We start from the raw sequence: 16,089 nt of genomic DNA, 5'->3' as shown, positions 1-16,089 counted from the left end.
GTTGCAGATGTCTGTATGTCTGAGATGCTTGTTTGCACTCATACAAACACCCTCACAGAACTGCTTATATATATATGTATATATATGTTTTATTTATTAGAGAAGTTATAGGATTATAGAAAGATCGTGTGAAAATACAAGGTTCCCATATATTCCCCTCACACTAACAGCTTTCCCTATTAACAACACTGCATTAGTAAGGTACCTTTGTTACAGTTGACGAAACAGTGTTATTATAATTACACTGCTAATTATAGTTTACATTAGAGTTGTATGTGTGACATAGTGTCCTGTGTTTTTTTTTTTTTTTTGCATGGGGAGGTTCTGGGAATGGAACCTGAGTCCCTGACATGGAAGGCGACAGTTCTGCCACTGAGCCACTCTTCTATGGTGTTTTAAAAGTTTTTATTCTAGTAAATTGTATACAACCTAAAATTTCCTTTTTAACAACATTCATATATACAAGTCATTGATATTAAATGCATTCACAGTGTTGTGTTCCTGTCACTATCATCCATTGCCAAAACTCTTCCATCACCTCAAACAGAAACTCTACCAATTAAACATTAACTCCCCATTCCCTACCCCAATCCCGACCCCTGATCATCTGTCTTCTAGTTTCTGTATGAATTTACTTATTTTAATTATTTCATATCAGTGAGATCAAACATATTTATCCATTGTTTCTGGCTTATTTCAGACAATATCTTCAAGGTTCATCTATGTTGCAGCATGCATCAGAATTTCATTCCTTTTTTACAGCCAAATAATATTCCATTGTATGTATATACCACATTTTATTTATCCATTCATGAGTTGATGGATCTTTGAGTTCCTTCCTTCTTTTGGCAGTTGTGAATAATGCTATTATGAATATCAGTATCCAAATATCTGTATATGTTGCTGCTTTCAATTCTTTGGGCATATACCTAGAAGTGAAATTGCTGGATTATATGGTATTTCAACACATAGCTTTTTGAGGAACTGCCAAACTGTCCTCCGCAGCAGCTGAACCGATTTACATGTCCACCATCAGGGAATGAGTGCTCCTATTTCTCCACATCTTCCAACATTTTTAATTTTCTGTTCTTTTGAATAGTAGCTTTACCAAGAATTTGAACTGTGGTTTTGATTTCCATTTCCGTAGTGGAAATTTTTTCATGTGCTTTTTGGTCATTTTTATGTTTTCTTTGGAGAAATGTATATTCAAGTATTTTGCCCATTTTCTAATTGGATTGTCTTTTATTGTTTAGTTGTAGGATCTTTGTATATATTCTGGTATTAAATCCTTATCTGATACATGGGTTTTCAAATATTTTCTCCCATAAAGCTGTTTCTTATCAAAGACAGCCTCAACTGGAGGAACTAGAAAAAGAAGAGCAAGCTAAATCCAAAGTGAACAAAGGGAAGGAAATAACAAACATTAATGTGGATACTTACTCATAATATAGATATTTCTTTTTGGTTTCTAGTGTATTTGAATAGCCAGAAAGAAATATTTGAAATCGTTGAACTGTAATCCAGTAGTCTTGATCTTTGATAATGATTGTATAATTTATATAGCTTTTATTGTGTGGACATGTGATTGTAAAAACCTTGTGAATGACACTCCCTTTATCCAGTGTACAGGTGGATATAACCAAATAAAGACATGCATGAAAATAATAATAATCAAGAGGTTGAGAATATGGGGGAAAATATCTCTATAAAAATTATGGACAATAGTTAATATCACTAATAATCTCTCATTAATTGTAACAATGTAACTACTTAAAAATTAGTAGAATTAGAAAAAAGTATTCATGAATTGTAACAAATTTCCACACCAATGCAAGTGTATGCGAATCCTGTGTACTTTGTGTCATTGTTCTGTAAATCCACAACTTCTCTAATAAAAATACAAAAGACACCCCCCCAAAAAAGATAAATGTGGAGAAAAATGAAGTAGAGAATAAAACACAGTAGAGAATCAACAAAAGCAGAAGTTGATTCTTTGAAAAGATCAATAAAATTGACAAACCTTGAGCTAGACTGATGTAAACAAAAAGAGATAGGACATGAGATAGGACACAAATCACTTAAGTCAGAAATGAAAAGGGAGACAATACTGCCAACCCCACTGAAATAAAAATAATTCTAAGAAGTCTGAACAACTGTATACCAAAAAATTAAATATTTTAGAGACACTATGAACTACCTACCTTGAATCAAAAAGAAATAGAAGACCTCACCAAACCAATAACTAGTAAAGAGATTTAATCAGTATCAAAAACCTCTCAACAGGGTGGACCACGGTGGCTCAGTGGCAGAGTTCTTGCCTGCCATGCTAGAGACCTGGGTTCGATTCCCGGTGCCTGCCCACGAAAAAAAGAAAATAAAATCTCCTACTAAAAAAAAAACAAAAAAAAAACCCTCCCAGCACCAGATACCTTCACAGGGGAATTTTATCAGACATTCCAAGAATTAACAGTAATCCTATTCAAACTCTTCCAGAAAATTGAAAAGGAAGGAACACTCCCTAATTCATTCTGAGGCCAACATAACCCTTATACCAAAGCCAGATAAAGGTACCACAAGAAAAGAAAATTACAGACCAATATCTCTTATGAATACCGAAGCAAAAATCCTCAATAAAATGCTGGCAAACCAAATGCAACAGCACATTAAAAGATTTAAACTTCATGATCAAGTGGGATTTATGCTAGGTATGCAAGGGTGAGTCAACATAAGAAAAGCAATTATATATTATACATGCATTAACAGAATGAAGGAAAAAAAAACAGGATTATCTCAACTGATACCAGAATTTTTTTTTAAATAAAATCCAGCACCCCTTCTTGATAAAAACACTTAGAAAACTAGGAATAAATGGAAACTTCCTCAACATGATAAAGGACATATATGAAAAACCACAGCTAATGTAATTCTTAATTTTGAAAGACTGAAAGCTTTCCTTCTAAGATCATGACAAAACAAGGATGCCCACTGTCACCATTGTTATTTAGCATTGTTCTGAAAGTTCTAGCCAGAGCAATTAGGCACGAAAAATAAATAAAAGATATCCAGATTGGAAAGAAAGAAATGAAGCTTTTCTTATATGCAGATGACATGTTCCTAGACAAAAAAAAACAAAACTGAGAAATCACAACAAAGTTCTTAGAGTTAAAATAAATTCAGCAGAATAGTAAGGTATAAGATCAACACCCCAAAATTATTAGTATTTCTATACACCAGCCATGAGAATCAATAGAAGTAATCTAGAAAAATCCATTTATAATAGCAACTTAAAGAATCAAATATCTAGGAATAAGTCTAACCAAAGATGTCTTTTAAGACTTAATACATAGAAAACTACAAAATATTGCTAAAATAAATCAAAGAAGACCTAAATAAATGGAAGTATAGTCTGTGTTCATGGTTTGGAGGACTGAATATTTTTAAGGTGTCAATTCTACCTAAAGTGATTTACAGATTCAGTACAGTTCCCAGTCAAAATTCTGACAGCCTTCATTGCAGAAATGGAAAAATCAATCATCAAATATATATATGGAAGGTTAAGAGGCCCCAAATAGGCAAAGCATTCTTGAAAGTTGGAGGACTCATATTTTTTTAATAAAAATAATAATAACTCATTTCTAGTATATTGCATTCCAGTAGCTTTAATAAACTAAAACAGAAGCATATTCAGGACCTTTTTGTCACACAGTACTTTGGACTTTACAGCCAAAGAACAGGAAACAAAAGGAAAAATAGATAAATAGAACCTCATCAAACTTAAAATCTTTTGTGCATCAAAGGGTTTTTATCATGAAAATAAAACTATAACTTATAGAATGGAAGAAAATATTTGGAAACAGTATATCCAATAAAGGTGTAAAATCCAGAATATATAAAGAACCTTTCATCTTAACAGCAAAAAGACAAATAACCCAATTTAAGATGGGCAGAAGACTTGAGTAGACATTTCTCCAAGGAAGATATACAAATGGCCAAAAAGTATATGCAAAGATGCTCAACATCATTAGCCATTAGAAAAATGCAAATCAAAAGCACAACAAGATACCATTTCATACCCACTAGAATGGCTGCTATTAGAAATAACAGAAAATTGTAAGTGTTGGAAGATGTGGAGAAATAGGAATGCTCATTCATTGTTGGTGGGAATGTAAAACATTGTAGCCACTGTGGAAGACAGTTTGGCAGTTTCTCAAAAAGTTAAATATAGAACTGTCACATGACCTGGCAGTCCCAATTCTAGGTATATACTACAGAATTGAAAGCAGTGATTTGAACAGATATTTGCATACCAATGTTCATAGTGGTATTGTTCACAATTGCTGAACGATGGAAGCAACCCAAGTGTCCATTATCTAATGAATGGATAAACAAAATTTATATCCTCACAATGGAATATTATTCAGCCATAAACAGGAATGAAGTTCTCATACATGTGACAGTATGGATGAACCTTGAAGATATCCATGTTGAGTGAAATAAGCCAGACTTAAGAGGAAAAATAGTGCTTCACTGATATAAAATAATTAAAATAAGCAAGCTCATAGAGACAGAATCTAGAATATAGGTTACCAGGGGAGAAAGTGAGGGGTAGGGGGAATAGGGAGTAAAGGCTAAGATGTAGAGTTTCTTTTTGGGCAGTGGAAAAATTTCTAATGGGCAGTAGTGATGGTAGAACAATATTGTGAACATAATTAACAGCGCTAAATTATGTATTTGAATGGGATTAGATACACATTTGTTTACTAAAATAAAAATTTTGAAAAATTGCTTCTTAACGTGTCAATCTAATGAAATTACTTAGGCTTTTTCTCATCACTTACAGGGTCAACGGTTGCAAGAAAGTTTGAAGAAAGTAAACCACATCAGAATCTTGGTATAGTATATAACTTCATCTATTTGTGAAGTATTTAAAAAAAATTTTTACTTTCAACAACTTAGAATGATTTTTTCCAGATTTAATACATTTCAGTAGAACTCTGATAGCTCCAATCTATTTCAAATTGTTGTTTTAGCATCTCAGTACTCTTCTTTGTGTCTGCTGACTCCTGCTCCCTGTGTATAGTGATTTTTTATTATAAGCTAGATTTTTTCCCCCCCTTGGGAATTGTATGAAGACTGAGTGGGTATTTCAAGAGTTTGACTAGCCTAGGTCCATTTATTAATGTTAGTTTCACAAATTTGGGAGTCTTGCATTACATAGGACACAAACCCGGTGTGGTGCACACCTGACAGTTTTTATGAGAGAATGTTTTCCTCCCTGTCCAGAGCCTCAGGCATAGTTAAGCTTTCTTGCTGGTCAGTGGTTAGCGTTTTTGTTCGTTTGTTTGTTTTGGTGCTCCTTTCATAAGGAATATTTTTCAAGGGTCCTGTATTTATGCAGGATTCTTGGTAACTTCCCAAGCTCACCACCACCTGTCTTGATCCCAAAGCTTTGTCTCCTGACCCTCACTTAGACATTAAAACCCAAGACCCATATGGTATGTGAATATATAATATATCTTAATGAAATTATATTTAAAACAAACTAAGGCTCTGGCCATTGAAACCAAGCTCCAGACTCCATACATGTCAGCCACTACCCCTGCAGCTTAGTTTACACATCTACAAATCATCTTTCTGCCATCTCTTCATTTCTGGGATTAACCTTTTTTGTGAGCCCTGCAGTGATTTAAACTTTTATCATTACTGTTTTATTTAATCCAGCATTTTATGTATTTCAAACTGATGATTTCAGTATTAGCTTAATTTACCATGTTGCTAGAACCAGAAGTCTATGTATAGTATTTCTTATGCACACTTACAGTTGTGGCCACTGAGCTCAAAGAAAGAAGGAAAGAAAAGACAGTCGATATATAGAAGTCTTGGCATGCAAATCCTTCCTTACCCTAACTGAGGATAGAGAATGACTGGAGGATTTTGTTGCCCTTTTTTGTTCTTCCTTGCTTGTTGGGCTTATTCCATTCTATTTCAATAGTAAGGCCCTATAAAAAAATTTTAATAGATGCATATGTTTATGTGAAAATTAAAGGGGATAATAGATGTGAACTGGCTCAATAAATAAATGGCTCTTTGAATGTAAAGCTGGCTTGATATGAACCGTAAATATGCGTCCTTTGAAAAATTAGAGAAGATCCTTCCTCTCTTTCTAAGTGAGTATTTCCTGTTGTGCCTTATTGAGTCACCTCAGGCAGAGCCTGGGAACATAGCTTTCAGGAGTGGAATTAGAGAACTGGAATTGTTAACTGTTTAGAGATCTTCTCCCCCAGGCACATTCTCCCTTCCCCTGCCAAATTTGTGGAAAAGTCAAAAAGGCCGTCAAGGGCATTAAAGGCGGACATCACTACCCCCTTTGTATCCTGACTGCAAGGGAATGCTGAGGATTGACTGTGCCTTTGTTCACTGGGGAACCTGAGTGTAGTGCTGAGTTCTCTTAAGGCTATGCATGTTGTTACCTGTTTATGAAATCCATTAGTGAAGTAGTTGTCTATTGACTATAAATACTACTTCCGTGACAGAAAATACATAGATTTGGTTTTAGACTCTGATTATCTACATTGCCAGCAGAACTTGCATCCTGTTCTGAGAGTTTTACTAGGTGAGAGGAAAGTACTTTTGTCTTTTTTTTTTTTCTATGAGTTTAAAAAGTTATAGTCCTGATTAGATTAGCATGACTTCTGGGATACTCTGAAGCACTGACTCTCTTCAACATTGATTCTGTTTGTACTTTACCTTGTCTTTTTTTATCCTTTTATGTTTGACATAATAAATTTAATATTAAATTTTAGTAATTTAATATTAAAATATAAAATATAAATTAACCTTGTAATCCAGCAGTTTGTACTTTAGGACTGGTTCATAGTTGTTTCTATGAATTTTACTAAACCCTTGATTCCTCTAGCAGCTGAAATTAACTGTTGACCTTTTTAATTAAAAAAAAAAATCTCTGGCCTGTTTCAACCTCACCATTTCATCTTGTAGGTGTATGGAACTTAATTTGTTGCTTGGTATTAACATCAAACTTCCACTTTTCAGGTGGAAGATGAGCTCAGTTCTCCGGTAGTGGTGTTCAGATTTTTCCAGGAACTACCAGGCCCAAGTAGGTGATTTTTTCTTTAAAAGAGGGTTCTTTGTGTATCTGCATTTAAGGCCTTTGGAATTGAAACCATCTCAAGTCAAACAGATAGTCCAAAATATTTTAATTACTAAAAATCCTCAGTCATCATTTAAGAAGAATTTAACAATTTTCACAATGACTCCACTCCTTAATGCTGTAACATTTTACTGATAGTTTCCTGTAATTAAACCAGTATTTCCCATATGCTAGTCTCTCAGCCGGTACTGGAATGACTGAGAAAGAATCACTTAAAAATACTGATTCCTGGGATTTACCCCCAAACATTTTGATTCAGTAAGTTGGACCCAAGGATCTCTATTTTTAAAGAATGGCCCAAGTGCCACCATCCTAGTCTAAGCCACCATTATTTTTCCTAGAACAGCCCTTACTCTTTTCTAATGCATCATCTGTGTACTTGCTGTTCCCTCTGCCTCAAACACATTCCCTCTTGCCCTTATGGCTGGCTTCAGAGGCACCTTCCTTGTCTGTCTGTCTAAAGTGACTCCATTATATACTGTTAGAGCCCCTGCCCTCTTTCATGGCCTAACAACAATATGTAGTGATTTTATTTCTTTCTTTATGGTCTGTGTCCTCAACTAGAATATAAGCTCCAAGACAACAAAAACCATTTCTGCCTCCTATTCTGAATGCCAGCACATTATCTGGCAGAAGTAGGCATTCACACCATTTGATAAGTGAAGGGTAATTCTGTTGTGAAGCCTGGTTTGGATGCTGTTAGGCGTACTCTGATTTACCTTGCACAGTACATGGTTGACTAGTTGCTAATTTATAACTTTACACTTTGATGTCCTCCCAAAATCCAATGCAATAAAATTATTTTCTAATGAAATTAAGAATTCTATTTGTGTGAGTGTATTCAAGTGTTATAGTTTTTATGAGAAAATAATGTGGAACCTATAAATTCTCTGTCATATATATATTTCATTTCAGTAATATTTGAGAATATTCCCTGGGATTAATATTGGGATCTAGGTGAAATGGTGTTGGAGGGTGTTTGTTTGGGTTAGCTATGTTTCTGGGAGTGAATCCCCTTTTTTTGTTTTGGGGTCAGATCCAGGGCATAAGGCTGCACCAGTGCCCAATATGGGGCCTTCAGTAGTCGGCCAGGAGAGGCACTCCTGTGATGCACTGAATCGCTGGGTAAGAACGGCAGCTGACTGCTTTTCCTTTTACAACCCAAAGCATTGTCACCTGACCTGATGGTTTTGGATAATACCGTTGTCATGTATGGGAAATCATTTATGCATGAGCCTCCTCCAAGGGTGCTGGGTCTCTTCTGGGTTCTGTTTTTAAATCATTACCTCACATACTGCACAACCTCTTGCAAGTCATTTCCACATGATTCCCTCTATTTTCCTATGTGACCATTTCCTTGTGCCATGCCAGACTGTAAAACAACATGCACAATATTTATTACAATGCAGCTGCTTTGGAGTTCTGGTGAGCATTCTCTAGCAATGTCAGAAAAAAAGCACATAAGTCAGAGTCCCTCTTTCATGGCCTAACAACAATATGTAGTGATTTTATTTCTTTCTTTATGGTCTGTGTCCTCAACTAGAATATAAGCTCCAAGACGACAAAAACCATTTCTGCCTCTTATTCTGAATGCCAGCACATTATCTGCAGAAGTAGGCATTCACACCATTTGATAAGTGAAGGGTAATTCTGTTGTGAAGCCTGGTACACCTTTGGCAGTCCAGCAGTCTGGCTCAAAGGCAGTATGTTTTGGCACCCTTCAACTTAGACACCAGAATTTACATCTAACATTTAAATCTAAGGAATTAATCATTGATGCCCTAAAAAATATAAGGACGTTACCACAGCCGTATTAATCTTAGAAAAACCATGGACATGCAACCCTTGGTAAATAAGTTATGGGACAGCCATACAGTGAAGTTCAAAGCAGTCATTAAAAACCATGTAGCTGAATGTTTGAGGCAGATGGATTTCTCATCATAAATTAAATGTGAAAACTGTATGTAGAATTTCTCTCTCTCTCTCGTTTTTTTTTTTTTTTTTTAACAAGAACAAAAACACACACTCCCCTCACACATAGAGAAAAAGACAGGAGACAGTACGCCAACATGTCAACAAAGGCTATTATTTCTGAGTGGCATTTTCTGGGTAACTTTTTTGTTTGTTTGTTTACTTGTATTTTCTATATTTTTCTACAATGAAAAATGGTTTTTAGTAAGAGAAATGTAAAACGTACTGTTCTAAAGGAGAAACTGTCTTAAGTCTTCAAAGAGAATCAAAAGATTAAAAGAACTGAAACCCTCGAGGAGCCTTTTTGGTCTGGGCTGAGAGGATGAGTGTAGGTCTTACAGATACTTGACTTCCTCGCTGAGGGAGTGTGTTCACCCTGCCCTTTCCTCTACAGCTGGGAGAGCAGCTGAAACAGCTGGTGCCCTCGAGCGGCCTCACTGTCATGGATCTGGAAGTCGAGGGCATGTGTATGCGGTTCAGCCCTTTGATGACAGCAGCAGGTAACTAGTCTCAGTGAATTTCCTTCACTTGGTGAACTTTTCTCTGATGAGAAACAATTGCCTGTCTCTTAAAGTCTAGGCTGTTGGGGTCAAGAAGCTTCCCCTTATGATATTCTGTTTACCTATAGTTATTAGAATCTCCTTTCATAAGAGACATTTTCTTTTCTTTTGAACTCAATTTAGGCAAATTTACCTTTCATTGTGACTTCTCAGAAATAGAATCAGACTTCTGAAGTTACTTGAATCCCTATATTTTGGTATCTTGTGACCCTTCATTTTCTTTTCCAGGGGTTCATAATCCTCATTGCATTTTAGAATTATCTGTGGAGTTTTTTTTTTTTTTTTTTTTTAATACCAATGACTGGACCCCACCTACAGAAATTCTTATTTGATTGGTTTTGGATGCGATCTGGGCATCTGTATTTTTCAAAGCTCCCTGGGGATGCTAATAGGTCAGTGAAGTTTGAGAACCACTGTATTAGGCACATAGGAAAGCAGAATCTACAAGGACTTTTATGACGGAAGGTCCTGGGGCTTATGCTACTCAGCCACTTTATAACTATGGGTCCTTGAACAATCATTTTGATCTTCAGACTTTTCCCACCAAAAAATGGAGATACTGTAAAACATATGGAATAAAAATAAATAATAGGGGGAAAAATGTAAAGATAAATTTAGATTGAAATGCTAGTGATCAATGAAAGGGAGGAGTAAGGGGTATGGTATGTACGAATTTTTTTCTATCTTTATTTCTTTTTCTGAATTGATGCAAATGTTCTAAGAAATGATCATGATGATGAATATGCAACTATGTGATGATATTGTGAATTACTGATTATATATGTAGAATGGAATGATCATAAGTTAAGAATGTTTGCGTTTGATTTTTTTTTAATTAAAAAAATTAATAAAAAAATGGAGATACTAATACCTCAGGATTGTGATTTGAAGATTGAAATGAGATCATATATAAGAAATGCTTTATTTAGTGCTTGGCATATAGCAGACACTTAAACATAAGCTGAAAAAATTGAAATTAAAATTTGGTTGTGTTTTTTTGTGTGAGATGATTTAAAAATTTTTAGAAAATGGTGTGTTTTCATGAGATATTTTCACTATTTTTGGAAAATTATTTTCTCAAAGACATCAGAGAAGGAAGATGCAGGTTTTACTCATTTTTCTGCAAAGAAAAAGCCATTATGAAGATTATTGTTGCTCTCTGTGGGTCTCCTAGTCTCTGCCTCTCTTGTGCAGTGTTGTCTTACCCCTAGCCCAAAGCCTCTTCTCAGGCTGAGAACTCCCTAAGGAGGCATCAGTTGAGCCTAATAAAATCACATTCAGTGTTTGAATTATTAGAAGTGAGGAAGTAGTCATATTGACAAGCCTCTTGAATTTATGAAGACTGAGACTTCTAAAGCTCTGACCTTCAGAAGCAAAGTAGTAGTTAGAACTGTAGTCAGACTGTACTGCCGTCTCCACCATAAGTCCACCCAAATGCTTCCCTTTCTCTCAGTCACCTTAATGGGGTGAGGGAACCGTGTAATTGTCGTTTTGTTTTTAGCCTGTGCCATGATCTTTATAACTTGACTGAAGCAGATTCTTTCTATGAGAAGAATCTGATTTCTAATTGATAGAATTCATTGTGTATTAAATCAGAAGGGTGAATTCTGTCTTTGTAAGCAAACATTACACCTGGAACAGGCTGCTAAATCCATTTTTAAAATCTGATGTTTCCGTACATGGGTTTTGTTGCTTTTTAAAAAATTCCTCAGCACCAACTATTTGGATATACCTAGAGCTTTTGACCTTTCTGATAGCAGCAGTGGGAACCCTGCCCTCTCGTTTTTTGTTCAGCCATTCCATTAGCATTTCTCGTAACATTCTGTTTTCAGTTTTAGGAACTCAGGGAGAAGATGTGGATCAGCTCATAGCCTGCATAAAGAGCAAGCTGCCAGTCCTGACCTGTACCCTCCAGCTGAGAGAAGAGTTCAAGCAGGAAGTAGAAGGAACAGAAGGTCTTTTATATGTTGATGACCCCAACTGGCCTGGAATAGGGGTTGTCAGGTAGCTTCCTAGGGATGTTAATTTTTCTTTGTTACATTAAAGAACATTTTCTGAACAAGCTTAGAAATCCAAGATGAATATGTGTAGTCACAAATATAAGTGTCTTACAAAACTTCCACTAGACTTTCTGGGCATATAAAAAAAGCATAGTGCAGCAGGTAATGCTGCGCACCACTGCACTTGGTGAGCATATCACTCCCTCAAATGGGAACTGCTGTGTGTGCTCTCTGTATGTGACAACTCTTAGTTTACTAGGACAAGGCATACAGAGCCATATAACTACATATTACTAACTAGGTATAAAGAGAATTACAAGTCTCCTTTTTTCTTTTAATATTACAAATCATGAGACTTCCATACCTTGCCTCGCTTTCCATACCTTGCCTTGCTTTCTGAATTTCCTCTTGACATTCTTAAAAGTGTTAGGTCTTGAGAAGCTGTCATGACTACTTTGCTCTTTTGTCTTGTGTCATGTTGCTGTTGAATCTACCTATAGTCCTGTGTCTGAAGAGACAGTTGATCTTTATAGATTGATATACTGTTGTTTTGTATTGTTTATAGGTATGAACATGCAAATGATGATAAGAGCTGTTTGAAATTAGATCCTGAAGGAGAAAAAATCCATGCTGGACTCCTGAAAAAGTTAAATGAACTGGAATCAGACCTTACATTTAAAATGGGTAACTATTATTATAAATCAACTGTGTGAATTTTGGAAGGATGTTTTCTAGGCTCAAAGGAAAATATGTTTTGTCTCTTTGAAGAAAACTGGTTTAGTTCCATGAAGATGTGGTTCTTCCTAGGGTCAGATACCTACCTTCCCCATCTACAGGGCTTCTCTCCCTTTATGAGAACCATTTTCCTTATCCTATAAAGGAAGCCTACCCTTTTTGCATGGTCATGCTGATGTACAGGAGGGCAGACCTTCATATGAGTCATGATAGAGGACTTGGGAACTAACTGTGAATGTATCTGCTGATTCTTCCTGCAGGCCCTGAGTATAAAAGTATGAAGAGCTGTATTTACATTGGCATGGCAAGCGATGATGTCGATATTTCAGAACTAGTGGAGACCATTGCAGTCACAGCCCGAGAAATTGAGGAAAACTCGAGGGTCTGTAAGACTAATCAGTGTTTCCTTCCTTTTGTGGGGTTTGCCTAGCCAACTAGCTGGGATCACAACTAGCTGGGATTACCCTCAGATATCTCTTGTTCACTCATTCCTTGACTAAATGTTTTAAAATGTTCTCTTTGAGCATTTGGAGCATTGCATCAGGAACTAGGAACTCCAGATCAGTTTCTTGTAGTACATACCGTTGACCAACTTCCAGGCTGGGGTTGGGGGGATTAGAGGAGAGGCACATGTGGAGAAGTGGTGTGGCGAGCACTCTGTAGTAAAGTATAGCTGAGCATCAGGGAAGACTCATACAACTCTGCCTGACAAAGTTAGGGAAGACTTCCTGGAAGAGAAGACATTGGAGCTGGGTCTTGAAGGATGAATGAGATGGCTGTTTGGATACCATAACTTTCCACCAATAAATAGTCCTACTTCAATCATCCAGTTGGCATGAAGGACAGGCAACAAAGCTTAAAAGACAGTCTCCAAGCTAGATGTTTGATTTACTAGAAATCTCTTTAAAGAAGAGAAAAGGCCACAGCAAGATGGCCTGAGAGGAGATAGAAACATGTCATGTGATTCATTTTTGGTAATGGTAGGGATATGTGAAATGAGGCTGAGGGGTCAGCTTTATTCATTCTTAAATGGATATCAGGCAGAATTCTTCCAGATTTGGCTGTTACTTCTGGTTTCAGTTCTGCTGAGCTGTGTGTCTGTTTTCTGTTGATATGACATGCAAATTATAGGAACAGTTAACCTTCTCCTCTCTGTTTCCGGACAGAGATGAGACTGGTCACCAAGGTATGTCTTCCTAGACCTCCTTGAGCATTTTGCCCTCTTCTATTTGATTTTTTTTTCCCCTAAGCACTTGGTTCTTTTAAGATATGACAACTTATTGTCCCAATGATCAAATACTTTAAGAATAACATATCATTGTCTAAGACTTCTTAAAGCTCTGAGGGGGCACAAGCAGAGTCTGTCAGAAGTTTATTCCTAGGACAGATTTAGCGGCACATGAAATTCTTATCAGCATTCTTATGTATTGTATTACAATAAAAATGGTTGTCATGTTCTGAGCATTATGCCCAGAAACATGAAGCTTCAGAAAAATACCTGTGCATGAGTACCATTCCAGGAATCATCGGAAATGACTAGGGTCTCGGTGTCAGACCTTTTCTAAGGTCTCCAGGTGATTATAATATACAGCCAGGGTTGAGAATCAGTCCCCTCAGTGCCCTTCTATACAAAGAAATCCTGAATTTATAATGACCTGTCAGTGAGGTAATAGCATTTTGTCCTCTTCTATTTGAATTTTTGTTTTGTTTTTACCTTGGCATTTTAAGAAACAGAATTCCAATTACTGACATACTTTTGAAAAATGTCCCCAGCACTGTGTTAATAATGTTTCAAGCAAATTGCTTAGACAAGCAATGCTTTTCTTGGTCTTAACACAGCTTCTTGAAAACATGACAGAAGTTGTTCGGAAAGGAATCCAGGAAGCACAGGTTCAGCTGCAGAAGGCAAATGAGGAACGACTTCTGGAAGAGGTGAGGCTGTAGATTGGCACTTCCCAATGGGCATCAGGCTGCAAGCAGATGCTATAAGCTGACCTTGAGCAATGGTTTATATTTTGCAGGGAGTGTTACGGCAGATCCCTGTAGTAGGATCTGTGCTGAATTGGTTTTCTCCAGTACAAGCTTCACGAAAGGGAAGGACTTTTAACTTAACAGCAGGTAGGACAAACTAGCCCTTCCACAGAGCTCATTTAGTCAAGAATTTTGACCAAACACCCTTGAGTCACAGCACTTCTCATGCTGGGAAGCCTTTTACATTCTCATTCTTAAAATGAGTCCTGGGCCAAGAATCCGTCTAAGGATACAAGATTTGCCTTCCCCAATTACTCTGTTATCTCCTTTCTCCTACCCTCGACTGCTGGAATTGTATGAAAGCAGATACCATTCTTTACAACAAAAAAAACCAGAGTCTAGTAAGAAATGTATTCATTCAGCTGCTCAAATACGCAGATAATGTGTCTTGGGCATTTTGGTTCACTGTTAGTATTCCTTACAGTCCTTGTTTGTGTTTTGCCCCAGTAAAGGACATCTTTTGAAAGGGGGCATTAAAAGATTCTTGTATGTACCACTGTACATGTTATTTCAAATCAGGCAGCCAGCAAATATTACTAGTTCTAGGATTTGGGGAAGTTGATCTTAAAGTACATGACTCTTCCTTTCCTTGGTGTTCTACCAGGGAAATCAGTTCCCAAACCTGATGTTTCTTCCTTTATTCTTTCCCTGGAAGATGATGAGTACATTGTCATATGATAGAAAAAGATAATATGATTTTTAATGAGCCAGGCTTCAGCTTTTAGCAAAGAAACATCTATTTCTTACTGATAAAGTAAATTTCCCAATTGGGCCTGGTTCCCTGGACCCACAAGTCCACTGCTGGCTGAGTGTCTTCAGATGGACTTGGGGTACTTGGGGAGGAAAGGGTAAGTAACCCCCAGGACTGGGACTCGTAGGCACAGCTGTGAGGTGGCTTTGCTTTCGAGACGACATTTCAAGGATCAAAGCCTCTACCAGTCTATGGGAAGTTGAATGGCTGGAAGAAGCTTATCAGCGAACAAGGCTGAGTGAGCATCTCCCAGACAGCCTGTGCCAGGAGCTATTTCCCACGCTCTCTCCTTTGTTTTCCTGGCAGGCTCTCTGGAGTCCACGGAACATACATATGTCTCCAAAATACAAGGTACAGGAGTTACTCCGCCTCCAACCCCCTCAGGCACTCGCACTAGACAGAGACTTCCAGGTACATTCTATCTCTCATGTTTAAATTCACTAATATTAAAGAAAATTGGTTGTGTTTCTCTTGGAAAAATAGACCTTTGCATATTGTAACATTGTCCCCCTAAGTTTGCTATTACCTGCATTCCTTTGTTTTCTTGGTTCTTTAATCCAGATTCCTTTTTCTCTTTATTTAAGACTAGCTTTCCCTATTCCTTTAAATAACCCTTTCAGTAGCCAAGGGAGGGGTGCAGCCTTGAAGAAAACTACCTCTGTGTGCCCCTCAAGGGGGAAGTTAGGGTCTTGAGATATGACATCATGTTTAATCAGGGTATTTACTATCCTAAGTTTTTCCTGATTAAGGTTAACTTTAATGTCCATGGTATCAACACAGTGCTTCAGAATGCTGAAGTAGTTATAACTAAGCAAAGCAATTGCTTGTGCACAGACAGCTTTTGGTGCAGACATATCCTGTACTGACCTTTCA

At 36.9% G+C, this 16,089-nt stretch overlaps 1 protein-coding gene across 4 annotated transcripts in view; it reads left to right on the top strand.

The window, feature by feature from the left end:
• PDXDC1 (pyridoxal dependent decarboxylase domain containing 1) overlaps positions 1-16,089 on the top strand; it is a 95,896-nt gene that overhangs the window by 73,867 nt on the left and 5,940 nt on the right. For all 4 annotated transcript variants that reach the window (XM_077141644.1, XM_077141643.1, XM_077141642.1 and 1 more), the window contains 10 exons: positions 4,841-4,891; positions 7,051-7,114; positions 8,205-8,293; positions 9,534-9,639; positions 11,532-11,703; positions 12,265-12,383; positions 12,695-12,816; positions 14,274-14,366; positions 14,456-14,552; positions 15,523-15,627. In XM_077141644.1, the coding sequence (XP_076997759.1) occupies positions 4,841-4,891; positions 7,051-7,114; positions 8,205-8,293; positions 9,534-9,639; positions 11,532-11,703; positions 12,265-12,383; positions 12,695-12,816; positions 14,274-14,366; positions 14,456-14,552; positions 15,523-15,627 (1,018 nt within the window). The remainder of the gene's footprint in view (positions 1-4,840; positions 4,892-7,050; positions 7,115-8,204; positions 8,294-9,533; positions 9,640-11,531; positions 11,704-12,264; positions 12,384-12,694; positions 12,817-14,273; positions 14,367-14,455; positions 14,553-15,522; positions 15,628-16,089) is intronic.

Source organism: Tamandua tetradactyla, chromosome 23 (genome assembly GCF_023851605.1).
Source record: "Tamandua tetradactyla isolate mTamTet1 chromosome 23, mTamTet1.pri, whole genome shotgun sequence".
NCBI lineage: Eukaryota > Metazoa > Chordata > Mammalia > Pilosa > Myrmecophagidae > Tamandua > Tamandua tetradactyla.
This window is presented reverse-complemented; position numbering and strand designations above follow the sequence as displayed.